Source organism: Prionailurus bengalensis, chromosome A1 (assembly GCF_016509475.1).
Source record: "Prionailurus bengalensis isolate Pbe53 chromosome A1, Fcat_Pben_1.1_paternal_pri, whole genome shotgun sequence".
NCBI classification, from domain to species: Eukaryota; Metazoa; Chordata; class Mammalia; order Carnivora; family Felidae; genus Prionailurus; species Prionailurus bengalensis.
This window is the reverse complement of record NC_057343.1, coordinates 82,041,740-82,069,049: the sequence shown is the minus strand read 5'-3', so window position 1 is coordinate 82,069,049 and position 27,310 is coordinate 82,041,740. Positions and strand designations below refer to the sequence as shown.

General features: G+C 44.9%; 1 protein-coding gene across 3 annotated transcripts in view; it reads left to right on the top strand.

Annotated features, from left to right (window-relative positions):
* The window catches only part of TUBGCP3 (tubulin gamma complex associated protein 3), a 71,085-nt gene that overhangs the window by 15,629 nt on the left and 28,146 nt on the right, over positions 1-27,310 (top strand). For 2 of the 3 annotated variants that reach the window (XM_043583028.1, XM_043583020.1), the window contains exons 4-13: positions 1,071-1,148; positions 1,809-2,026; positions 3,865-4,037; positions 6,006-6,124; positions 6,861-6,986; positions 8,313-8,381; positions 8,789-8,921; positions 10,487-10,653; positions 26,289-26,399; positions 26,958-27,066. In XM_043583028.1, the coding sequence (XP_043438963.1) occupies positions 1,071-1,148; positions 1,809-2,026; positions 3,865-4,037; positions 6,006-6,124; positions 6,861-6,986; positions 8,313-8,381; positions 8,789-8,921; positions 10,487-10,653; positions 26,289-26,399; positions 26,958-27,066 (1,303 nt within the window). The remainder of the gene's footprint in view (positions 1-1,070; positions 1,149-1,808; positions 2,027-3,864; positions 4,038-6,005; positions 6,125-6,860; positions 6,987-8,312; positions 8,382-8,788; positions 8,922-10,486; positions 10,654-26,288; positions 26,400-26,957; positions 27,067-27,310) is intronic. The other variant, XM_043583033.1, reaches the window with a different exon arrangement.

Below are 27,310 nucleotides of genomic sequence, written 5' to 3'. Positions count from 1 at the left end.
TGGGCAGTTTATCATTTCTGGAAAATTGTGTGTAATTCAGATTTTTAAAGTTAGACTGTAATTTAAATACCTGAGATAAGCTTTTTCTTTAAAGAAACTTTCAAGGAATATTCTCTATAATGAGGACCTTGTGTAAAGTAAGCAGCCATCCCATAATGTGTCTTGTAAATAAAGTTATTTTTGTATTCTAGCGTGTGCGTCCCAGAGGTAAGGCTGTGAGAAGAGAGTAGAAATGCTCTGCAAACTTGAGTTTGCACGTGACTGGAGGGTGGGCTGTTGTCAGGGCTGTGAGTCAGGGCGGAGCAGTAGACAGTCCATGCAATCCGTGTGCTAATTACCCAGAAAACTGGGGTTTCTTGTCGACCACTCTTACTTCAGAACCTCAAGTTAGGTGTGCAGCATGCCGACTTACATCGTGTGTTTTACAATTTCTCTTTTTTTTCTTTCTTTAATCCTCTATGGCCTACACGGGACTTTGGTAAAAGGGGAAAAAAAGCGTTCACCTATTTTATGATGGCATTTGCCTTAAAACGACTATGTTTAGGAAGTTGGTTATTCTAAGAATTATTCTAAGGGGAAATGCTATTATTCAGGAATAGGGTAGTTTAAAAACATGTTCTCATTGGGGACTTTGGAGTTAGTTTTCAGCGGGTGAAATGATCCAAGGGTAATGACCTCTTGAGAATAGGGTTTGTAGCTTTGTAATGGGTGGCACTGTTTGCAATACCTGAAAAATGAACAAATTTAGATATGCTGTTACCGTGTGAATGTATTTATTTTTTTGGTTTTGATTAACTTCTGTGTACCAAGTACAGTTCTACGTTTAATTTTTATTTCGTTTTATTTTATCTTATTATGTTTTTAATTTACATCCATGTTAGTTAACGTATGGTGTAATGATGATTTCAGGAGTAGAGTTGAGTGACACATCACTTACATACAACACCCAGTGCTACCATGTGGCTTTTAAAATACATTTCCGTTTTGGAAATAAGGATAATTGAGGAGAAAGTTACATGAAACTGGAGAGCAGTACAAAGTTATTCTGTTAATGTTTTCTTTTTAAACAGGGAGTTTTGAAAAATAAATGGTCAATTCTCTACCTCTTGCTCAGCCTTAGTGAGGATCCACGCAAGCAGCCAAACAAGGTGAGAGAGAGGCTGTCCTCACAGCCAGCGCCCTTCGCGAAGCAGCTTCTGTCTTGTCGGCACAGCCATGCCCAATCGTGACAGGAATCGGCTTCTGTACTTAAGAAAATAGTAACTTGTCTGGTTGATTTTCTTTCTTTCTTTCTTTCTTTCTTTCTTTCTTTCTTTCTTTCTTTCTTTTTTCTTTTCTTTTCTTTTCTTTTCTTTTCTTTTCTTTTCTTTTCTTTCTTTTCTTTCTTTCTTTCTTTCTTTCTTTCTTTCTTTCTTTCTTTTCTTTCTTTTTTCTTTCTTTCTTTCTTTCTTTCTTTCATCAGTGCACTGCTTTTCCTTAAGATGTTTTCCAGGGTTGTTATTACCTCAAATACAACAGTGTCCCAGGGATGCCAGGGGGGCTCAGTCGGTTAGGCATCCGACTCCTGATCTCGGCTCAGGTCATGATCTCACGGCTCGTGAGTTCGAACCCTGCGTCCTTTGCACTGACAGTACGGAGCCTGCTTGGGAGTCTCTCCCGCCCTCTCGTGCTCTCTCGCTCACTCTTGCAAAATAAGTTTTTTAAGAACAGTACCAAATCAATTACAGAAAGAACTAAAACTTGCGTATAAATCATCTCTGTTGATTTAGGAAGTGTTCTGTGATTTCATATCTCTCTATTCTTTTCAGGTCTCCAGCTATGCTGCGTTATTTGCTCAAGCGTTGCCGAGAGATGCGCACTCGACTCCCTACTACTACGCCAGGCCGCAGACGCTCCCGCTGAACTACCAGGACCGCGGCACACAGTCGGCACAGAGCTCGGGCAGCGTGGGGAGCAGCGGCATCAGCAGTATTGGCGTGTACGCCCTGAATGGCCCGACCCCACCGTCACAGTCTCTCCTGCCGGGGTGAGTCAGGCTCGCGGGCATAGGCTGCTTATCAGCAGTAGAAATAGCAGAATCCTCAGGTTTGTAGGAAGGCATTTTGTGTGTTCACTGAAATTATCTTTAGGGCCTCGTATGTGCCAGAAATGTTCCAGGCACTGTGTCTGATATGCTTTCTCCTAGGATTTTATTCTTCCCCAAAACTCTTGTTTCACATGGGAATTCTTCCCACTTCTAGTCATGGTTGACTGTAATGATTTTTGGCCAACCCTTTCCCTGTTAACGCAAGTGCATATTAGTGAAGGCCTCCGTTCAGAAGCGTAATAGGACGGGCCTTTGATTTGGTAACTGACATTTCCCTTGCGGTGTTCCCATTTTTATCTCTCAGTGAATATTGTCTGCTTTACTGATCTATGCTATTCTCTTTATTAAATTATTTAAAAAATAAGTAAACTAAAATAAAGTTGTCTCGTCCTCAAGTGCTGTTATCTTCAAACTGAGAATTGTGGCACTCACGGATTAAGAGGAGGGACTCTGGGAGCGCATGGTCAACGTGCCATCAGCTCTCCCTTTTCCAGGAGATGCAGAGTTTGTGGTTGAGAGAAAAGCAGTGGCTAATATAGTAGTGGACTTGGAAATTTGGTTTTCTTTATCTTTTTGTATATTTCTACACATGGTTCGATCCTGGAAATCACATTAGAGCAGACTGTTACAAAGTGGGTACTTTTCCAGAACAGTGACTAAAGAGATTTACAGTCATGTGTGTTCCACGTGAGCATAATACTAATCGTTGTGTGACATAAGTACACTCGTGTTAAGTGCACCACACGTGCGTTGTAAGTGGAATGTGGTGTTCTGGAAAGACAGTGCAACATATTATACAGATTTAATCTCTGACTTGTATTCTGGCTAAAAGAGTAAACTAAATAGACTTTGTCATTTTTACCTTAAAATTTGAAGAAAACAACAAAAACAAAGCGCTGTATAGAGGACTTTGAACTGAAATGGTCCCTTAGAATTTTTCTCTGAAATTTAGAACTGTATTGAAAGTCCTAGTTTAACAAGTGTTGTTGATGACTTTTTCCCCATGAAAATAGAGAAGAGGGAGGGCTGTTTTTGGGGTCTTCTTTCCTGTGTCACTTCATTAGTGGTTGCAGATGGGCCCAGCAGTATTGCTCTGGTACTGAATCTGAGTTCTGCCCCTTAGGAGCAGTAGTGCTGTTGAGATTTTCATTTTTGTGTTGGGTTCCCGGGAAATGACATTTCATTACACTTGTCAAAACACAAGAAGTCAGCTGTTCAGAGACCAGCTCTGACACGTTCTCGAAGTTATCACAGGCAGTCTTGACCTTTTTACTCTTGCCTTGGACTTGATGTTTTTGTATGTTTGAAATTAATTTGCAAATTATGATACTTCTTTTCGTGTCGAACACCGTGAAGGCTGGGAGACAAGCGAGGATATAGAAGGATGGTCCTCCAGAGTTTAAATTGCTGTGCCCTGCAAGTGCTGAGTGAATGAAAGGTGTTAAGTTCAAGTTCAAAGTTAAAATTAGTCGTGAATTTCATTGGTTTTAGATGGGTCATGTATGTTATGTGCTTGTGAAGAAAAGTCAAGTAGATTTTGGTCTTTAGGCTGAGAAATATGTGGGAGGTGCCAGTGAGAGCCTGAATGGCAGTCTAAACATCCCAAAGAGGCCTTGGACTGGTCGGTGGATGGATTCTGGTAGGGCGTTGTGCGTCTAGCTCAGATTTCTAGCATGTAACTCAATATAGGAATTTTAGGAACATTTCCAGCAGTGTGTTGTGTTTCAAGTGAATGGTCTGCGTGTTTGGAGGTAGGAAATGCTCTCTCCTTCTTTTAGACAGCCTCATCACACTCCCGGAGTTGGAGACTGTCTTCGGCAGCAGTTGGGGTCACGTCTTGCATGGACTTTAACTGCAAACCAGCCTTCTTCACAAACCACTACCTCAAAAGGTCTCCCAAACACTGTTTCTCGCAACGTGACAAGACCAAGGAGGGAAGGGGATGCCAGTGGTGAGTAAGGATAGATCCTAACATGGGTTTTCTTTGCAATCTAGATTTTGTGCTTCCCGTGTTTGAAAATACTGTCGAGGCCCTGCTTACAACCATTGAGGGCCGGCTTGTTCTCATGATGAGAACTTCAGAGTCCTAAGTATGGTCCGTGATGCCTCAGCAAGTCGGGCAGTGCCTGGGACATTGGAGAAACGCACTGAAGATTTATTTGATGGTTAAACAGACACCTCGCTGAGAGTTTTAGAGCTCTGCTAGATCGTAAAAGAAAGTTTGCATTTCTTTCCCAAGAGCCCTTCAAATAGCAGTGTTTGGAATGCTTCCGAGAATAGAGGAATGGGCTTCGTTGTTGGCTCATAATCCGCAGATTCTATAATCCCTCCTGCCACCCTCCTGCCTGCTTCCCCCGCTGCTCTCTGTTCTTGTGCAGAATGTGAGGACCAGGTGCGTCTTGTGTGGACCTGGGAACACAGCCCAGAGTGCACAGCCCGGCCCGTGCAGCCACACTTCCTACCTGGGTCCGTCGTGTAACCCTGACAGCTGGGGGGTGGGGGGGGGGACACTGTGACTGGGCGGCTGGCTTCCAGACAGCAAGAGTGCCCCTCACTGCTCCTCCTTGTTTGCTGTGACTCCTGGCCCCTACCAGGGCCTTCAAGCCTGCGTGACACACAGAGCTCACAGATAAAAGGACTTCACAGTGTACTTGATCAGTCCCAAAGAGCAGGAGAGGAGGTGCAAAGGAAGAAAGAACAGGCAATAAATAGGAAACATACTGCAATGCAGGGAGTTTAAATCAAACACGTCTGTAGTCACATTAAATGTGTATAGATTAGACACTTCATTTAGTTTTTAAAAAATTACATTTAGACCATTATGTACTGCTCGAAAGAGATATATTCCAAATATAGAGACACAAATAGGTTGGCAGTAAATGGATGGAAACACGCATCTTGTATTTAACCATGGGAAGACGGGCTGCTCCCTCACTGTCAGAGTAGACACTGTAGGAGTGTCATCAGGGCAGAGGGATGTTTCCTAACAGGGAAAGGGTCAGTTCTTCAGGAAGGAATAATGCTCCTAAATGTGTATTCACCTACCAACAGCTTCAGATGCACAGTGGAAAACCAACAGACCTACAAAGAAAACAGACCCACAATTACAGTTGGATATTTCAATTACTCTCTCTTAGTAACTGATGGAAAAGGCAGACAAAGTAGTCAGTAACGACAGGTAGATAACATTTGAACAATATTACCCGTAGTTTGGTGGCGTTGATATTTATGGAATATTATCCCCACAACTGAAGTACGTACCTGTCCTTACCTTCTGACTCACTACCCTGGTTCTGGGAGTGCTGGGCCCTGACTGTACTCATTACATTTTTCCTCCCACCGATGTCTTGGGTTTCTGAGCATTGCCTCTTTGTCGTTGAGTAACACCTAAATTCTGACTTAGCTTTTGTTCCAAAGTTTATGGAAATCATAACTTTTCTATCGTATTCGCTTCTTTTAATGTGATTGAGAATGGAACCAAGTTCATACTCATGCCGTGAAATAAATTTTCACAAACGCCGTCTATGAAATAATTACCCATCCCTTTGTGATTGGTTGTGAAATCGGCTTCATGCCACAATGCGGAGCCCAGTTCGAGGCTTGAACTCATGACTGTGAGGTCAAGACTGGAACTGAGATCAAGAGTTGGACACTTAACCAACTGAGCCACCCAGGCACCCTGCTTTTTTAAAAAATTTCTAAAGACTTTTTGTATAACAAATTCTATGATCTCCATATCTTTTTGAGAAAACTCTTGGTTTTTAGGACTTCATACTTTTTCCATCTTAAGCTCATTTTTTTTTAATTTTAAAATTTTCTCCTGGTTGAAACACGTAATGTAAAACTAGGTGTGGTATAAAATAGATTCCATCTTAAAATGTGTTGTTCGATAATCCCTCTTACAAAACCCATGTTTCAGGTGCTGGGGAAGTTACGGAGGCGGCCCTTGTGCGGGACATTGTGTACGTCTTCCAGGGCATAGATGGCAAGCACGTCAAGATGGACAGCGTGGAGAACCGCTACAAAGTGGAGGCGAAGGTACAGTTACCGGCCCCCCGTGTGAGGTGTGAGGTGTTCAGGCAGGAAAGACGGGTGTCGGTACAGCCGGCCGGGAGCTGTTAACCTGTAGGGGCGACAGGTGCACTTGGGGTACTGGACCCCCAGAGCCGGTGTGCCGGTTGGGCACACGGGTCTGCCTCCCCGCGGGCTTGTGGCTCTGGTGCTTTTGCTGAGACCTTGCTTGCTTCTCCTTCCGTGTCTTCTCGTGTTCACGGATGCAGCCACCCACGAGCTGACTCCTGCTCTTGGTGATGGTGGTGTCGAGGCACCCGAGGGGCGGGTACCACTCGGCATCTCTGCAGTTGGTACACCATTCCGGATAAGGTGCCTCCACTTGCCTGCTTTCCCCTTCTGGAACCTTCTTCCCCACGGCCCTTTCGTGTTGATGTCGTGGTCTTTTGCAAGTCCCGGCCATTCTAGGACGTGGCTGACGTCACAGGGCCCCTGCCGTGCCGGGGAGCTGGCCAGCTACGTCTCGGGGTGATGCTGCTTGAGCCTTACACTTGCAGAGAGAGGTTCTACTTCCCTTCCTTGCTGGCACCTGCTGCCCTCGTTTCCCAGACTCTCGTTGTTCTGTCTTGGTGGTGGTGCATTCGTTACTTGTAAGTGCCATGTGTTGGGGCCTAAGCATTAGGATACTAAAAGTGTAAATGGTTTAGAAAAGCAATTGAAATTCTACTGTTAATTTTTAACTCTTGATATATTTACTTTTTAGGCAAACCTAAGTAAATCTTTGAGGGATACGACAGTCAGACTTGCTGAGTTGGGATGGTTGCATAACAAAATCAGAAAATACACTGACCAGAGGAGTCTAGACCGTTCGTTTGGACTTGTGGGTCAGGTATGTTTGTTGTTACCACAACATTTAGGATGCCTTCATTTTGGGGAGTGCTTAGTCTACCTAGAATCTTATTATGAAAGTAATTCTTGAAAAGAGGGTTCTTTTTAAGTAAGGAAGTTTTGATACTGCAACACTGGAGCCATCCTGGTCCACTTGAGAAAATAGAGACCACGGTGAGTATTGACAGAGATAACCCAGTACCACACATGGTTCACGGTAGCTGTTGGTGGAGTGTGAGCACAGAATACATAAATGCATTAAAATAAACCTGCAGATGACTGACGGTGTATCACTTTAAGATACTCAGAATGGTGTGGAGCCTGATATTTAACGAGAAGAAGTTTTATCCTTTGCAGGTTCTTCCCCCTGAGGTCTCTGGGTTTACATTCTAGGGTTCATTCTAGAAAGTTTTTGTCACAGGACTGTGTGATGGTCTTTCTTACAGATTCTGGTTTGACATCTTTTTAGTATTTTTAAAAAAAATATTTGAGAGAGAGAGAGACAGAGTGAGCGGGGGAGGGGCAGAGAGCGAGGGAGACACGGAATTGGAAATAGGCTCCAGGCTCTGAGCTGTCAGCACAGAGCCCGATGCAGGGCTTGAACTCAGGAACTGAGAGATCATGACCTGAGTTGAGGTCGGTTGCTCAACCCATTGAGCCACCCAGGCGCCCCTCACCTTTTCTGTATTTAAGATCCTAGAAATACAAAGAAGTTTTTAATAATATGGGTGTGGAAAATGAGCGGTACAAACAACACTGAAAAATTGGGAGAAACTGGCATGGAGTTGCCAGTTTTTAAATTCTAATTAAAAACAGAGAAAATTACATTTTAAAAAATGTTTTATTTATTTCTGAGAGAAAGAGTGTGAATGCAGAGAGTGAGGGAGAGAAAGAATCCTAAGCAGGCCCTGCACAGTCAATACAGAGCCCTACTCGGGGCTTGAACTCAGAAACCTTGAGATCATGACCTGAGCTGAGCTGAAATCAAGAGTCAGACGAACCCCTCAGGTGCCCCCGAGAAAATGACGTTTTAACTCTAAAGATTTAGAGGGTATATAATATTAAAAGATCATTGTCAAAGTGAATATACGTTTAGCTGTAATCTGATTTTCCAACTGCAAAGCTCGTGCTGGGGGAGAACACCCCCCTTGTGGGATGAACTATGGCCATGCTGGTGGGTAAAGCTGCCGGCAGGCCCCTGGCAGAAGCAGAACTTAAACCAGCAGAATGTACCAGTCGTGGTCCAGCGCTGAGCCTGTGGCGATCAGATGCGCTGGCGCATGAGGGATGTGCCGTGTGTTCACAACGCCTGCTTTTTCCCACGCAGAGCTTTTGCGCGGCCTTGCATCAGGAACTGAAGGAATACTACCGATTGCTGTCTGTCTTACATTCCCAGGTAATGCTTTGCTTGTATTTTAATTTCTTCCTGATTTGCCATCATACAAAATTGCAACTATATAGAGCTTTTAAGTTTCTTTGTAATTACTTTTAAAAGATAAAAATGTTTGCTAATGCTGTTCGTGAGGTCTCGATACCCATGGAGTTTCAGTGTATTCGAGAGGCAATTAATGCTGATTTTCAGAATTCTGTCTACCATTTCACTTGATCTTAGCCAAGAGGCTGAGAAGTGATCTACCATTTCAACCGATGACTAGTGGCTTGAAGAAACTATTGTTCTCTGAGGGGACCTGTCGCTTCGTTTTATGAGAATAATCCGCTCCCCATGCTGACTTCCGTGGATTAAGAAATGGTGGACATATTTGGTGACTCGTGTTTACATGTTACGTCTTTGTTGTTTTTCAGCTACAGTTAGAGGATGATCAGGGGGTGAACTTGGGCCTTGAGAGTAGCTTGACGCTCCGGCGCCTCCTGGTTTGGACGTACGACCCCAAGATAAGACTGAAGACTCTCGCGGCCCTAGTGGACCACTGCCAAGGTTGTTTTGAGTCTCATGGACCTGCTTTATTTCAAAGCAGGTTTTAGAGAATTTCATCTGCGGTCATTTGCGTGCCTGCTCTCGTGTATCCTTGACAGCCATAAATGTGCAGATTACGTACAAGTGCGTAGATCACTTATAGGGAAAGTCACCAGTTGCTGACATGGCCCCATATTTATGTTTGTGGAAGCTTAGTAGTTCATTGAAATGAGGGAAGAAAGGAGAGGGTGTCTAGTTTGTAAGCATTTTGTGGTCCTTGGTGTTGTAACTGTTCATCTCTAAGCCCCTTTTACTTGTCTCTGGCCCAGCAGCCTTCCCTGGGGGTTTCCTCCTCCCGAGGTTACGGCCCAGGTCTGGGTCCACAAGCTAGGTGTTACAAGTCCTCCAGTTTGCCTGTGTGGCTGGGGCCTCTCCCAGGCTCTGGCTCTGCATTTCTACCTGCCTTCTGAACATTTTTTCTCTCTGTTGGAGCTACCTTGACCAAGAACCTCTTTGTCTTTTCTTTGTAATGCTGGAGCGTCAATGGCCTCCTCTTAGGATTGTGAGAACTGAGTGAGGTGGGAGAAGCTGAGGGTCCGCCCCTAGGTCATGGCCCTGTGTCCGCTGCCAACCTCTTCTGTCTGTGTGAGCACAGGGGCTGGGACTCCAACACGTGTGGTCTGAGCTCGCCAAGCTGTCCGTGCCCTGCCTCCTCTACTTCCTGCCACCTCCCCTCAAAAAGAGAAAGCAGTCAGGCAAAATATGTGTCTTTTCTCAGATGATGAGCACCCCCATGTGGATTCCTTCTAGACTCTTCCTCTGTCTCTCTCCCCAGTCCCCGCACCTTTCTGTGTGCACTGAGTCCCTCGTGTCCTGGACCTCCAGCTCCTTCTGACATCTCTGCCCCTCCCTCGGGCAGCTGTGTGTGCTCCTGCCAGGAGCATCTAAGTAACATCGGGTCACATTAGACCTTCCTGAAAATCTTTCAGCAACCTAATCAAATCCTGAATTCTTACCGTAAGAAACTTTCTATGTTTGTGTTTTGGGGCCTGATATTTGCCACTGCCAGTGCTTCATCCTGAGCTGTGATCCCTGGGCCCGGGACTCTTCACCGTGGCAGGATTTTTCAGAATGGGAGTTCTAGCCACATAATGGGGTTGTAAGATGAGTTTGGTAAGCCGAGACTAGCGTGTTGTACTAAAGGAGGAAAGGAAGAAAATAGGAAGCATTAAAGTGCAAGTACTGTTTTGTAAAACTTTCATATTTTCTATATGTGTTTATATCCCTGACTGCAGTATAAAGTGTGAGTCTTAATGCGTGTCTTGGTCAGAAGAGGTGACAATTCATGTTCCAGCTTGAGTAACGAGTCAGGGGTGTTGCTCTTGAAAAACCCCGCAGTGGCTGCGCAGAGGTAGGAGAGTGCCTTGCTCTGACTCGTGAAGCCTGGGGCAGGCTGGTGCTCTCTCTGTTCCTCAACACGTTAACTGCCACTCCTCAGTCCCAGATGGTAGCCAGGGAACACTGCATCTCGATGACCTGGTCTCTGCCGGGAGTGTAATTTGGGTGTTTTGCATGTGTCCCCCCAGGGAGGAAAGGAGGTGAGCTGGCCTCTGCCGTCCACGCGTACACGAAGACGGGGGACCCGTACGTGAGGTCCCTGGTGCAGCACATTCTCAGCTTAGTGTCACATCCTGTGCTGAGTTTCCTGTACCGCTGGATATACGATGGGGAGCTCGAGGACACGTACCACGAAGTAAGGAGCGCCGTTTGAGTCTCCGGCTACTCTCTTGAGTTTTTCTCCCTGGGAACTGTTTCCTCTCGACTGTAACGCCACCGCACTGCACGAATGCCGTGCGTGTTTTGTGCGGTGCTTTGAAAACCAGTTACCTCTGAGCGACAGAGCCGCCTGGGGTCCGTCGGAGATTATCATCCCAGTTTTAATGGTGGGAAAGTCAGAAGGCCAAATCCCCTGGCCAGGTTTGCGGCAAAGCCAGACCTAGGTGTCCCGTGTTAGTCCTCGTGTGGTGCAGTATCGCACGCTCTGTCACTTTGCAAGGTCACTTACTGAGGCCCTGGCACTTTTAATGGGTGTGTGTGCTGTGTGCCTGTTGGAAGCACAGTTGGTTCTGCCATGAGGCGGCGTGTGTGCTCCTAAAAGCCACTGTGCTGTGCAAGTCACGCAGCACAAACCATAGGTCCTCTGACAAAGAGTGGAATGAGGGGCTGCACCCTCAAAACCTCGGGTATATCACATTAGGAAAGGACAGGAACTTCACAGAAGTTGTAGTGCTGTTGACACACGTTCAGTGGTTAAGCCCACCGTGCATCCTAGATTTTTTTCTTTAACATTTATTTTTGAGAGAGAGAGAGCGAGAGCACACGAGCAGTGGAGGGGCAGAGAGAGAGAGACACAGAATCCGAAGCAGGCTCCAGGCTCCAAGCTGTCGGTACAGAGCCCAACGCGGGGCTTGAACTCACGGACCGTGAGATCATGACCTGACCCGAAGTCGGACACTTCACTGACTGAGCCCACCAGGTGCCCCAGCCCTCTGTACATTCTAGAGTGAGCATGGCATTTACCCTGTAGACGCCCTGATGTGGGCTTGTGGGTGTGGGGCTCACCTGCGGTGTAGCAGAAGGCTGGGCTCCTGTTTCCACCTAGTTTTTTGTGGATGAACTTGATGTGAACAGTCATGAAATTCGTGTTATGGTCCCGTTGTTTCCTCATAGACCAGTTGTGCTGGGACCAGTGGCTTTTTAAACCAGCATGGCGGCAGAGCCGATTGTCGAGAGTGGTTTTGGGGAGCCTCTGGTGCACACGGGCAGCACCTAAGGTGCAGGTGTTGTGTGGGTTGCTCCATTTGGCCTGTAGTTCGGCTGTGGCTGCGTTACAGTCGTCCTTTGTTACTATGTGTAGGAAAGGTGGACATCCTCTTTGTGTCTAGTGTCTTGTACCGACGGATGGTCTTCATAGTTGTAAACCTTTTGAATGTCATTGAAAACAACGCCCTTTCATGTGTCTCCCTGTGCATACATACGAGTTCCTCTGAGGTCGGTCCTGCGAGGTGGGATGGCTGGCTGTTGGGGAGCGAGCGCAGTCTTTTAGTTTTGATCCTGCCCTTCCCGGCTCTGGAGTGCCAGGCCACTCCGCAGTCGGCCTTCCGTGGGTCCCCCTTCTCCAGCTTGGTCAGTGCTCCTGTCACTCAGTTCTATTGAAGGTTTTTACTCTAATGTGTGAGGTGCGGTGTCTTGGAGGCATTCTACTGCTTCCTAGTGAGGTTGACCAGCTTTTCATGTTTGTTATTTTTATTCTACCAATTGCTGGGCCTGTTCTTTGCCCGCTTTTCTGGTGGATTTGTCTGTCTTTCTAGACTTGAGTCATGGCGTGGTTTTATACATTTGGATATCTTGTGTCTGTGGTGGTTCTTTTTTTTTTTAATATTTATTTTTGAGAGACAGACAGAGACAGAGCATAAACTGGGGAGGGACAGAGAGAGAGGGAGACACAGAATCCAAAGCAGGATCCAGGCTCCGAGCTGTCAGCCCAGAGTCCAACATGGGGCTCGAACTCACGAACCCTGGGCTCATGACCTGAGCTGAAGAGAAGAGTCAGAAGCTTAACTGATTGAGCCCCCCAGGTGCCTCTGGGTGATACTGACCTTTTAAATAGCTGGTGACCAGTTGACTTGATGAAGCTGATTTTCTTCAGAGTTTGGGACAGGAATTGCAGTTCTGGTCCTATTGTGATATATATAAAATTGTTGTCAAGTAAAACAAAAGTTAAAGCCACAAACTGGTTAATTATCTTTTTAAAATTTAGAACCTAATTTCTGATTTGCAATGCTTTTGTCTTTTTTTTTGAGAATAATTTAGTTTGCAGTTTCTAGCAACTGGGTTTTTAAAGTAGTCCTTAATTACACCACTAATTCACTGTGTGCGTCTGTGTTTTCAGAATCGTCCCTAAAATACCACCAGTTCGTTATTGATTGTCTGACCTGTGTGTGATCTGGGCCTATTTATAATTGTGGGGCCGGAGAATTGGGCCTTGACTTGCAGATTGATTTTCCTCTAGACTGTTTTCTTTTCTATTTTTGGACATTGATTCACTGAGGTAAGGCAAAAAAAGCAAACTCTCCAAGACTGGGATAGTTTCACTTTGGGATACTTACTTTGAAGAAGTCTTGTCGCCCAGAATATGTGTAAGGCAAACCTTAGGTTTTATGTATTTAAGGATAAAATGCTAAGTAAACACCCTGTCTGTTGAATTCAGTGTTAGGTCATTAGCTCAAACGATCCCTTCAGCTTAATCTCAGATCTTGCCTCATCGATAAAGTTACTCTTTTTTTTTGTAGGTATCATTAACACATTTTATTTATTTTTCTAATTTTAGTTTTTGAATTTACATCCAAATTAGTTAGTATGCAGTGCAACAGTGATTTCAGGAGTAGATTCCTTAGTGCCCCTCCCTCATTTAGCCCATCCCCCCTCCCACAACCCCTCCAGTAACCCTCAGTTTGTTCTCCATATTTAAGAGTGTCTTATGTTTTGTCCCCCTCCGTGTTTTTATATTATTTTTGCTTCCCTTCCCTTATGTTCATCTGTTTGGATCTTAAAGTCCTCATATGAGTGAAGTCATATGATATTTGTCTTTCTCTGACTGACTCGTTTCACTTAGCATAATATCCTCCGGTTCTATCCACATAGTTGCAAATGGCAAGATTTTGTTCTTTTTGATTGCCGAGTAATACTCTATTATATGTATATATACCACTTCTTCTTTATCCATTCATCCATCGATGGACATTTGGGCTCTTTCCATACTTTGGCTATTGTTGATAGTGCTGTTATAAACATGGGGGTGCATGTGTCCCTTTGAAACAGCACACCTGTATCCCTTGGATAAATTCCTAATAGTGCAGTTGCTGGGTCGTAGGGTAGTTCTATTTTTAGTTTTTTGAGGAACCTCCATACTGTTTTCTAGAGTGGCTGCACCAGTTTGCATTCCCAGATAAAGTTATCCTTAAATTTTTTTTTTTTTTTTTTTGTATAGTTTCAGACTTCTGGAAGAGTTGACAGAACTATAAAGCACCCTCAGGTACCCTTTCCTCAGATTACTTCGAATACTAACATTGCACTACAGTAAACTTATATTTTTTAAGGTTTTATATTTACTGATATTCCTACTCGATGTCTGAGGTTAGAGAAGGCTTCAGGAAGTTCAGGATTTGTAAGTGTTCATTTGCCAGTTACTTTATACCCACATGGTCTTGTTTGCTTCACTAGTTCGGCTGCTGGGATTTCTCAAAAATGCACTGTGACTATAGAGCTAACATGAGTCCTTGGCGTAAAGTAGATTCTGCCCTTTGCTGTGTGCCTGCTGTTGGGTACCGCCGTGCTAGCAGGCAGCTCATAGCGTCTTACAGGGGCCTTGTTTTAACTCCCTGCCTCGTCGCCGTGCGGTGGGGCTCACCGGCCCAGGTTCTGGGGTCTGATGGCTTGGGTTTGACTGTTGGCTGCAGTTTGGAAAAGCTCTGAGTTCTGGGTGAGTGCTGTAGTCTCTGTGAGCCTTCCCTTGCACATCTTCCCTGCGTGCGTAATAGCAGCAGCCTCACAGGATTGTGTGCGTGTGTGCGGATGGAGTCAGGCAGGTAGTAAGCGCTCAGTATGTTACTAGGTTACTTGCTGTTAATTTATGTAAGAAGAATGCTGGATATAATTTGAGTGCCCGCTGGCCCTGATATGTCTGTGGCCTTTCTCTTAATTGTGGTGTTCTTTGACTTCTCCTTTTTTCGTTGACCCATACATTTATAAATGTTCCTGACTCTGATTAAGTCTCTGACTAAATTTGGGAAGTTCTCTTTAATTCACTCTAAACAATATATTTACCATAAGAATTTGGTAGTTGAGACAATTGCGTTTTGTGTTTGATCCTTACACAATTAAAATTTGGGTATTTTTGTCTCTTCAATTCTAACATTGGTTAATTTCCCCTCAATTGTGTAATGAGTTATAACTTAGTTGTAAAATCATATTTCTTTAAGCATATGGTTAACTGTAAGTAGCTACATGTGAGCCTTATGTAACCACTCATTTAAAAGTAGTTTATTAGGGACATCTGGGTGGCTCAGTCGAGCGTCTGACTCTTGATTTTGGCTGAGGTCACGATCCCAGTGTTGTGGGACTGAGCCCTGTGTCAGGCTCCTCACTGAGCCTGGACCCTGCTTGGGATTCCCTCTCTCTCCCTCTGCTCCTGTCCCCACTCATGCGCTCACTCTCGAAAATAAAAGTAGTTTATTAAATATTTGCATAATGCAAGGAAATGCTACTTTCTTTTTTTTTAAATTTTTTTTGCCCAATGAGTCAAACTGTATGATTTTTTCAATTATATTTGGATTTTATATGCTTTATGTTTTATACATTTAAAAAAAATTTTCTTTTTTTAACGCTTATTTATTTTTTGAGAGACAGAGACAGAGCATGAGCGAGGGAGGGGACAGAGAGTGAGGGAGTCAGAGATTCTAAAGCAGGCTCCAGGCTCTGAACTGTCAGCATGGAGCCCAATGCGGGGCTCGAACCCACGGACTGTGAGATCATGACCTGAGCTGAAGTCGGACGCTCAACTGACTGAGCCACCCAGGTGCCCCAGGAAATGCTACTTTCTGTAATCAGAGGGAGCACAAAACCTGGATAAACAGAGATTGTAAAAAGGACCCAAAGTAGTTCTGGAGATGAAAAGTACAGTAACCGAAATGAAACAAATCACTAGGGGGCTCAGCAGCAGATTTGAGCAGGAAAAAGGAAACACATGCCTTGAGGATAGACCCAACTGAGTTATCCCGCCGGAGGAACAGGAAGAGAAGAGGAGAATGTCAAGGGTCTGAGAGACCCATGGCGCCGGGACGCGCAGGGGGCTCCCCAGACTCCAGTGGGACAGGTCGCCATGTCCGCAGGAGCCTTGTGATCGAGTCGTGGGAAGACAGAGCCCTAGGGAAACTCTGCATGGAGAAGGCCCTCGATTAGGTCGGCAGCTGCCCTCTCCTCAGAAACCACGGAGGCCGCGAGGCACTAGGATGTACACTCAAAATGCTGGAAGGAAAATCTGCCAGTCAGGAATTCTGTGTCCTGCAAAAACTCCACCTCAAAAATGGTGGAGAAATGAAGTCATCTGCAGATAATAAAACCTGAGACCTCCTAGAAATACCGACCGTTGACACGGAGTCTCGGAGCAGTAGGAATTTGGAACAGGCTTGTAACTCGTGAAGTGAGTCCGTAATCTCAAGCTTTCCAGTAAAGAGCCCAGGACTAGATGGCTTCACTGGTGAATTCTACCAAATATATAAAGTTAGCACTAGTTCTTTTCAAACTCTTCTAGGAAACTGAGGAAAGAATACTTGTTTTTACACATTTTATGAGGCTCATATTATTCTGATCCCAAAGCCAGACAACAACACAAAAAGACTACAGAACAGTATCTTTTATGAATATAGATGTAGAAATCCTCATAAAGCACTAAAAAATGGATTAGAAGTTAAACGGACCGTACACCATGACCAAGCGAGATTTCTCCCAAGAACGCAGGGGTGGTTACAGCATAAGGAAAGTGATGTAATACACCACACTGTTCAAACGAGGGAAAAACGTACAGTCATCTCAGGCGACGCAGAAATAGCATTTGATGAAACTCAACACTCTTGCGTGATCAGAACACTCACCGAAGGAATAGAAAGGAGCCTCCTCGCCTGATAAAGGGCGTATATGAAGCGCTAACAGGTAATGTCACGATGGTGAAAGGGTGTACACTTGGTCCCCAGCTCAGGAACAGACAGCAGGTCCATTTTCCCCACCCTGCTCAGGGTTGCACTGGGAGCTGGAAGCTCTCATCAGGGCAGTTAGACAAGGGAGCAGTTGAAAAACAAAGATACTCAGATTGCAAAGGAGATAAAACTGCTTCTCTTCATAGATGACATAATTTTATACATAGAAAACTAAAGTGTTCACAGTCCAAGTCTAATAAACATGCTTGCCAAATTAGCTGGATACAAGATTAGTACATAAAAATCAGTCCTATTTTTATATACTTGCAATAAACAATCCCAAAATAACAATTCTATGTATGACAGTGTCAAAATTAATCAGATACTTAGGGAGAAATTAAACCAAGAAAGTGGAAGAATTGTACTGAAAATCATAAAACTGTTAAGGAAATGAAGGCAGACCTAAATAAACCGATGGCTCTACACGTTCATGGTTTGGAAGACGTGATACTGTGCTTTCAAATTTTTTTTTTTAATGTTTATTCATTTTTGAGAGAAGGAGAGAGAGAGAAAGCGGGGGAGGGGCAGAGAGAGAGAGGGAGACACAGAACTGGAACAGGCTCCAGGCTCCAGGCTCCGAGCTGTCAGCAACAGAGCCCAATGCAGGGCTCAAATCCACAGACCCATGTGAGATCATGACTTGAGCCGAAGTCGGATACTTAACTGACTGATCCCTCCAGGTGCCCCTCTGTGATATTGTTAAGGTAGCAGCACTACTCCAAATGATCTCACATTGGATGTGATCTCCATCAAAATTCCGTGGCCTCTGTTGCAGAAATGGCAGCACTGGTCCTCAAAGTCACATGGAAGTGCACGGGGCCTGGAAAGCCACACGCTCTTGAAATGAAGAACACAGTGGGAGGACTCACATGTCCCGACGTCACATGTTACAGGGCACAGCAATCACAGGTGTGTTTCTGGCATGCGTATGGGCTCAGAGATTCGAGAGCAGGATTGAGAGACCAGAAATACACGTGCTCATGTTTGTTGAGTGATTTTCAGCAAGGCTCCAAGACCACTCAGTGAAGGAAGAAAAGTCTTTCCAGCAGGTGGTTCTGGGACAGCTGGATGTCCACACACAAAAGAAAGGATTTGAACCTCACCTGCATACTGTGTATAAAAAGTTACTCAAAGTAGGTCCCACAGCTGAAGCTGTGTGTAAATCTCTGCGACTATGGATTAGATATGTCACCAAAAGCATAAGCAACAAAAGAAAAACACACAGAATGGGAGAATGTATTTGCAAATCATAGATGCGGTAAGGGTCTAGTATCCAGAACATATAAAGAATTATCACAACTCGGGACCAAAAAGACAAACACTGCAATTGAAAAATAGGCAGGGTACTCAGGTTTTACCAAAGGAGGTCTACCGATGGCCAGTGAGCACCGGAAAAGAGTCTCAACGTTAGTCATCAGGGAAGTATGAGTGGAAACCACAGGGGGCTGTCATACCACACTCATGGGGATCTCATTGGAGCAGAGCACAGGCCAGAGCATAACAAGTGCCGGTGGAGACTTGGCCACCTTGGAACCCTGATACAGTGCTGGTGGGGACACGGCGGTGCGGCCACTCAGGGACAGGGCTGGCAGCTTCTCGGAAAGTTACACGCACCCCCAGCGGTTCCAGGTGTGTGCCCAAGAGAGGTGAGGACACATGTTCACGTAGAACTTGTACGTGATTGTCACAGAAGCCTCATTCATTATCAGGATGGTCAAGAGGTGGAAGCAGTGCTGGTGTCTGTTACCTAATGGGTGGTCTATCCAAGTGACAGAATAGAATATTCAGCCCCAAGAAGGAGTGAAATTTTGATGCATGCTACAGCATGGATGAATCTTAAAAGCCTTAGGCTGAGAGACATAACCAGACACAAAAGCTCACGTGTTGTAGGATTTCGTTTATGTGAAATGTGCAGGATAGGCCAAGTCACAGAGGCAGAAAGGTTAGTGCTGTCAGGGGTTGGGGAGAGAGGGGTGGGGAGGTCATTGCCTGCTGGGTATGGTGTTTCTGCAAATAAATGCTGAGGGTGTTCTGGAATTTGATGGTGATGGCGGGTGCACAGCCTTGTAGTGGATAACGTTAAAGTGCTGAATTCACGCTCTAAAATGATTAAAATGGTGACTGTAATATGCGAAGGGGTGCCAGCCATGTCTGGCTCCTAAGATTTAGCTTTCCTCCCTTGCTGAGGCTTTATTCTGCCTCAGTGCTGGTTGTAGGGAGGTCCTTGATTACCTGTCACCAGGCCTGGCCATTTGCAGTCTCCAGTCCCTTTGGCTGCCCTCTGGGAACCTCGTAGGGAGGTGTGACGTGGACTGTGACTTGGGCATGAGGATGTTTCAGAGGCCCAGTGAAGCCCGAGACCCTGGGGGCCTGTCCTGTGATTCTCTGCAGCCCCAGCCTGACTGGAGTGGGACAGAGACAGAGTGTGTCGGAGGGGCTGAGGTGAGGAGAGGGAGGGAGAGCAGAGGGCCTTCTTTTTTTTTTTTTTTTTAATTTTTTTTTCAACTTTTTTTTTTTTTTTAAATTTTTTTTTTCAACGTTTATTTATTTTTGGGACAGAGAGAGACAGAGCACGAACGGGGGAGGGGCAGAGAGAGAGGGAGACACAGAATCGGAAACAGGCTCCAGGCTCTGAGCCATCAGCCCAGAGCCTGACGTGGGGCTCGAACCCACGGACCGCAAGATCGTGACCTGGCTGAAGTCGGACGCTTAACCGACTGCGCCACCCAGGCGCCCCAGAGGGCCTTCTTAGTTCACACCAGCTCTCGTCTGTACAGTAGTCTCTCAGGGGGTTTTCTGTGAGGGGGAGGGAAAGCGTAATCGTCAATTAAGAAGAGTAAATGCACACCAGAAAAATTCCCTGGTAAAGAAGTGTGTTTATTTAGTGTTTCCAGACTTCCTATTAGATAAGCGATGCGGTAACAGATGTATGTCTTTATTGACATGTTCAATAAGAAGGGTTAGTGGCCGTTTTGGATCTGTGCACCCACTTGAACAGGTCATGTGAGAATATGTGATTTCTTTTGGTGACAAAGTCACAGGTACTGTGGCTTGTTGTTTGCATTTGTGATGGAAGGAAGAGTTAAATTTCAGATAGAAGTTAGTGCCAATAAAGTGTAATTCCCTTCCCTTCCACGTTTACAGACCCTTCTGCCTTCTGGGCCCATGGACCCCAGGTCAGGAAACCCCCAGTTAGAACAAAACCTACAAGAAAAGTCGTGACCTGGCCCCAAGAATGTGGACAGGAGCTAGTTTTCTGTAGAGTCAACGTAGGTGTGAGCTTGTACTTGAAGCTCCAGTTCTCCTGCCTCGGGACGGGTGAGGATGCCAGTCAGGGGCGGGATCAGAACCTTCCCTGCTCTCGGCCCTTCTCTCTCTGACCCAGCTGTCCACTGCTCAGTGACTGTCCTGCATTAGGCTCCGACTGATTGCAGGGGGTCCTACTGTCTGTTGATGGCTATTCAGAGCTCGAGTTTGTCCTTCCCGGAAGCTCCTTCCACGTTTTCCGAGGTTTTCCCTGGAAAGGCTTGTCTGTCTCTCCTGCTGCTGGGCAGTGGTCAGTGTCCTGCCTTAGCTACCTCTGGGCTTGGCTGATTTGCAACCCAAGAATCAGTTAGAGGCCCAGGTAGCCTCTGAGCTTGGCTGTCTCTGGTATGGAATCATTCAAGACTGCCTCTGGGCCTACCAGTTGGGATTTTACTGTGAATTGTTATAAAAAGATAGGACCCTTTGGCCCAACCAGCAGGAACTGTGTTTTGTGTTTTGTGTTCTGTTATGAAATGGAAAGGTAGACAAATGTTGGAGCACTCGAAAAATTTACAGATTTTGTAAGTGATTAAGTACTTTCAACACTTGGGGGAAGTTTGTAGTTTTATTTGGTTACAAATTAGTACAAATGAAAACATGGGGTTTTCATGTTTCAGTAGTTCACATGGGTTTTCTGCCCTGAGTGATTGAGGTGAACAAATTATGCCAGTAGTTCAACGTTAATCTACTTTGTTTTTATTTTTTTGCCTTTTGGAAAATTCTTTTCAAAGGGCGAGGGACTTCATCTGGGAGCAAACACGGAAGGAAAAGGTAAATGTAAGCTTTCTTGCTTTCAGAATCCGAAAATTTCCAGACTTCACATGTTTACTTAAATGGTGTAAAAACACTCAGGGCTCCTGGGTGGCTCGGTCGGTTGAGCACCTGACTTCGGCTCAGGTCATGATCTCGCGGTCAGTGAGTTCGAGCTCCACATCAGGCTCTATGCTGACAGCCCAGAGCCTGGAGACTGCTTTGGATTCTGTCTCCCTCTCTCTCCCCTGCTCACCCTCTGTTCTGTGTCTCAAAAAAATGAGTAAATTTGAAAAAAAAAATTTAAAAAATGCTCTAAAAATCTATGTCCTTGAACTGGAAGGTCGGTGGAACTGGAGATAATGTGGTGACTGCTGTTGGGAATATCTGTGGGTGCCTTCAGCTCTCTTGTTCTGTTTCTTGTATGTTTTTGCTAAGAATTACTGAATTTAAAAGTGTACTATGTAAGATCATGTTAGCATTTTGGCACTTCCAGCCTCACCCCTGACGTGCTGGGATTTTCCTGCCTACCGTGTGGGAGACCTTTCTGGTTCCCTGTGCGGAGCCCGTATGGCTTCCTGGGTGTGGTGGGCCGCAGGGGCGGGGGGTGGAGGGGGCCACAGGGGCTCTAGGGGGGCCATGGGCTTTGGGGGGGGTGCAGAGGCTCTGGGGGGGCCACAGGGGCTCTGGGGGGCACAGAGGTTCTGGAGGGGCACAGGGGCTCTGGGGGGGGTGCGCAGGGGCTCTGGGGGGCTGCCTGCCTATTGCCACTTGGGGTTGGGGTCTTTGTATAATAATGGCTGTTTCTTAGAAGCTATGTTGCTTGCTAAGAAAATTACCCTCTTCATTTCTGTTTTTAGTAGGGAGGCCTTGGCATTTGTCCAACAGTTAATGAGAAATCATGGTACAATTATGTTATATTTTTTTCTCCGTTCTTTCTGTGTTTGACACATGGTGAAAAGTAAAGAACCTTGAGTGGAAAATGCATCAGTGAAATACAAGCAATTATGTTCTGACCTTGGTTTTTTTCGTCTGTAACTATATGTTTTTCAGAGGCTTAATTAAATGCCAGGATGGACCTACTCCTCTCAGTGTTTGCCGGGAGAGTGATTGCACCCTACTCTGCCCTCAGATGAAGTGACGCTTTCCTAATTTCTAAAGATGACTGAATTGTCCGAGTTTTTTATCTTTTAAATTAAATCGTCTTACATACTGATACAAAGCCGGCTGCACTCCATCTGTCAGGACGAATTAGTGCGTTGTTTGTGGGACTAGCTCTTCCGTTTAAGTGAATAACTGGTAACAGCAGAATTTACACCAGCCCCTCTCTGCTGAGTGGGGGGCTATGGGGCGGTCCTAGCGCGGTGATTGGGCGAACTTTTGCATGACTCCTGGTGGGCTCGTGACAGTTTTCAAGTTTCTGTTGGGTGATTTAAGTATCTCTTAACGTGATGATCGCTTCAGGATTGTGGGACCTGTTATCCCTCAAAGCAGTCATTAGTTATGTGTTTAAAATTAGGGGATAGAAATCAAATCTAAAAGTACAAAGATCAGTACATACTAGTTTGTACGTAAAGATAAGAAACTTGATCTCCTCCACATGGTTATAAACATGTTGGCATTTATTCATGTCCCTCCTTATATATGGCTGTCATGTAGCCCTGACTTAAGAGGGATGGAATAAGACCTTAGCATCATTAAGAATTTTGTTCTCTTAAATATTTACCCTCAGGAGTAGATTTCTGTGAATAGAAAACAAATCTTTTTTTGTTGGTTGCTATGAGAAGGTGATGTTACTGCAGTTTTCTTTGCTGGTATCATATGTTCTCTCATTGGTCTTAATTACTCAGTTCTTTTGAATGATATTTTTTCTGATTTAAAAATGTTTGAATAATTAAAAATTTTTGAGCATATAAACAGAGGAGAAAATTTATTAGTAATCCTGTCATGAACAGATAACCTGCCAATATTTTTGTGTATATTTTTTATAGTATATTCTTGTGTATTTTTCAATGTGTCTATCAGATATGGTACATGCGTAGTATTTTGTAAACTTTACTTTTACTTTTGTTTTAATTTGAAATAATGACAAATTTCTTTTCAACCTTCATTCACTGTATTTCTGAAACACACTACTTTGCATTCCTGCTTGACCAATACAGTGGGGTTTATTTAGTAATGAAAATTTTGTGCTGTTAAATTTTATTCTTCTCTACCCAGGGCTTCATAAAGCATGATCTCTGAAACTCCTGAATAGCACATAATAGTGTTATTTTGTGGAAAGAAGATCTGTACTTTTCATCAAATTCCCAGAAGAGTTTGTAATAATTAAGAATGAGCTTTATTTTTAATGACTACCTGATACTATTTTATACTTTGTTATACATTCTCTTATCTTTAGGAGTGTATTCAGGGGCGCCTGGTGGCTCAGTTGGTTAAGCGTCCGACTTCGGCTCAGGTTATGATCTCGCGGTCCGTGAGTTCGAGCCCCGCGTCGGGCTTGTGCCGACAGCTTGGAGCCTGGAGCCTGCTTCGGATTCTGTCTCCCTCTGTCTCTGTTCATCCCCATTCTCGCGCATGTGCTCGATCACTCTCGCTGTCTCTCTCTCTCAAAAATAAACTTAAAAAAAATTTTTTTTGAAGTGTATTGGGAGTATGGTGTGCCCTGACCAAAAGTACCTTATTCCAGTAATGCAAGGATGATATTTTATTCGTATTTTTTCATCTATGTTTACAAATGGAATTAGCCTATAGTTTCTAATTTTGGTATTATTTTTGTCAGGTTTTGCTGGTGTTATACTAGATCCATAAAATAAATGTTCTATATATTTTTCTGTGGTCTAGAATAACATAGAATGATCCCTTTTTTTTTTTTAAGTTTTTATTTTGAGAGAGAGAGTGAGAGAGAGCACACGCGTGTGTGAGTGGAGAAGGTGCAGAGAGAGAGAGGAAGAGAGAGAGAATCCCAAGCAGGCTCCATGCTCTCAGTGGGGCTCCAACTCACTAACTGACTCGATTTCAATCGAGAGTCAGACGCTGAACCAACTGAGCCACCCAGGCACCCCAAGAATATCTTAAAGTTAAGTAGGTTCTGTGCCATAGTGATAGCATTTTACATTTCTCATTTCAAGTTTTCTCTTTCTCTCTTTGTTTTTTATGTTTTGCCTGGAAACCATCAACTTTGCATTGGCATATAATTACTAAAAATATTTTTAAAATTCTTTAAATCTATTTTGTTTCTGTGGACACACTTTCCTTAGTCTGGGTTGTGCATTGTTCACCTGTTGGTGATTTAGAACTTGTGTAAGAATCACTAGAGAAGTGTGTTACGACTTAAGTGGATCTTATGGTCCCACGGGGGAGCCAGGTTGTCACGTTTAACGTGGCCAGTGCTGCGTCTCAAACCGTCCAGCTTCCGTGTTAAGATACTACTAAGTACTGAGGGCCATTTCTCTCCTCCCTGGAGGAGTGGCTGATTCTAGGTCTAGAGGAGAAAGGAGTAAGATGAGCTTGGCACATCCTCCACACCAGAAGCAAGAAAGACACCTTAGGTCGAGTCTACAGGACTCAGCAGCCAGCTTGAAGGGGCTCCCATCATCCTAGAATGGAAAACGTGGTGGAGTGCCAGTGAGGGTAATAACTCTAATGGACTGAAACATAGATGCACTTAAGTCCATGTTCATGATGATAAAACACAAAGCCACTGGTCACCGTTGGAGGCTGGGAAGTAAAGATGTTATCACATAACTCGTCCATCTCTCGATCTAGTCGCCTTTCCCCTTTTCTGATCTGTCGATACAATTATCATGACAGCTTCTGATGAGGCATTTTAGCTCAGAGAAAAGGATAGCATATTAAATAAAAGGTGCTAGCTCGGCCAGTAGAGGGAGGATGCTCCAGAAGGAAACACTAGCCCCGACATCATATCCAAGGTAAATTCTAGACGGATGAAAAATGTAAGTAATAAAAATAACATGTCAGGAATAGTAAGAGAAAATTGTCCGTAATCTAGGAGCGGGAAGATCGTAGGAAGACAAGAAAGTCTTCTTCCATAAAGGAAGACATCCACCTACACAACAGAAGTGGAACAAAGCGAAAACATGGAACATGCTGTAAACGGTGCCAAGTGGTTAACTTGGAGAAAGTAAATTAGTAATACTTCATCCACAGATGGTCATTTCCCCTAATATAACAGAATTTTCATACGTTGATGAGAAAAGGACAGCGTCAGTAGACGGTTGAGGAGATGAAAAGACAGTTTATGGGAGAATAAAAGCAAATGGCCATCAGCATCATGGAAACAGGCCCCACTTCCTGTGTCAGGATGGTAACAGTACAGGTGGCCACAGCTTCACCAGCTGACTGGCACAGTCTAACACAAGTGAGGATGCAGAACAGGGGCCATCCTCCTTGTGGGAGTGTCCGTGGACGTGCCTGTTTGGTTGGGAAGGGGAGTCTGACATGTCTCTAAAAATTAAAAATTGCTTTGACTTGGCAGTTCTACTAGAAATTGAATTTATAGAGATAAAAGCCCAAACGTATTTAGGACATAGGGCTGAGGGGCACCTGGGGACTTGGTCAGTTAAGCATCCAACTTCAGCTCAGGTCATGATCTTGCACTGTGTGGGTTCAAGCCCTGCGTCGGGCTCTACCCTGTCAGTACAGAGCCTGCTTGGGATTCTTTGTCTTCCCTTCTCTCTCTGCCCCTCCCCCATCCCATGCTCTGTCTCTTTCTCAAAAATAAACCTAAAAAAATTTAAAAAAAAACTTAAAGGACATGGGACTGAAACATGAGAGTGGCCTCGTGCCCTTTCTCACATCAGGGTCAGGTTGGGCAGTGGGATCAGCAAAAGTGAGGAGCACAGTGGACAGGGGAGAAGCTTCTGTGCAGGGTGGTTCTTGGGAAGGCACTTCCTGCAGTGCTGCCAGGCAGGCAGGTGCTGGCCACCCACACGCCCAGGTCAGCCTGCAGCCAGCAGTCCGTGAGCAGGGTCCATTAGCTCTGGCACCTCTGTGTTCTAGACCGGGAGCTCCGCAGGGGAGAACCTGCAGAGGGCTGCACGTGGGCAGGAGGGGACAGCTGAGCACAGGGACTGCCGCACCACACCCCTGGACACCCACAGGTTTTCACTAAGGTAGATGAGGCGGCCCTCCCAGCCAGAGCACAGCAGAGGCTACAGCAGAGGTTGATGATTGTGATCAGAGTGAAGATCATGAATCCTCGAGAAAAGGCCTGTGTTGTTAGACTCGGTTTAAAAAGTCTGGGACGTCTGTGATTCCATTTACAGAGGGATGTATCCAAAATGCTTTTTTTTTTTTTTAATATGAAATTTATTGTCAAATTGGTTTCCTTACAACACCCAGTGCTCAAAATGCTTTTGAAGACGGTTTTACTCTGTGAAGGGTAAGTCTCCCGTCTCTGGAGAGCTTTCCTTCAGGGTGACTTCCTCGGTGTGGCTGTCAGCGAGCGGTTTGCTGTAAGCATTGTCTTCTGACCTGGCCGTGCCTCTGCTTTCAGTTTTTCGTAGCCTCGGATCCAGCCGTCAAGACGGACCGGCTGTGGCAGGACAAGTACACTCTACGGAGATCGATGATCCCCTCCTTTATTACGATGGACCAGTCCAGGAAGGTGAGGCCGGGGGGGTGGGTGGGTGGGGGGGGGACTGGGGCTCTGCTGTGGTAATTCTGCATGTGGGCAGCAGGTGACAAAACTCTTCTATCGCATCTTAGGATCAGAAGTATGTATTGATTGAATACACTGATTAATGTGTGTTTGTTAATAAGTCTTCTCAGTTCCTACAGTTCCCTTGATGCTATCCTAGATGTCCTTGCTACTTAGTTAAAAAACAATTAAAAAAACTTTTTTTAAGTTTATTTGTTTTGAAACGACAGACACAGCATGAGCGGGGGAGGTGGAGAGAGAGAAAGAGAGAGAGAGAGAGAGAGAGAGAGAGAGAGAGAGAGAGAAAGAGAGTCTTAATCAACGCAGAGCCCGACATGGGGTTCGAACTCATGAAACCATGAGGTCGTGACCTGGGCCAAAAGCTTAACCAGCTGAGCCACCCAGGTGCCCCTCCATTACTTAATTTTTAATTAATAGTAGATTTGTTGCTTATGAATATTTATAGTAGTTGGATGACTAATCATTTTTACATCATGGTAACTGGAGGATATTTTTCCTTTTTAGGTCCTTTTGATCGGAAAATCAATAAATTTCCTGCACCAGGTTTGTCATGACCAGACACCCACTACAAAGATGATAGCTGTGACCAAGTCTGCCGACTCCCCCCAGGATGGTATGGTGGCGGTGGTGGCAGTGGTGGTGGGGGTGCGATAGAGCTGTCACTTGAAGTGTTTTCCGTCCGGTAGGAATGACAGTTTCTGAGTTGTCATCTGAAATACCTTCACACTTAGTGTGATGTGTGTAAAACATTACTATGTAAAGTTTCAATTTCTCTTTTTACGTGGAGTTCACCAGTAAGTACTGGATTAGGTGGAGCTGTTTTACTCTCTTAGAATTTGTATTACTTTGAAAAGAAA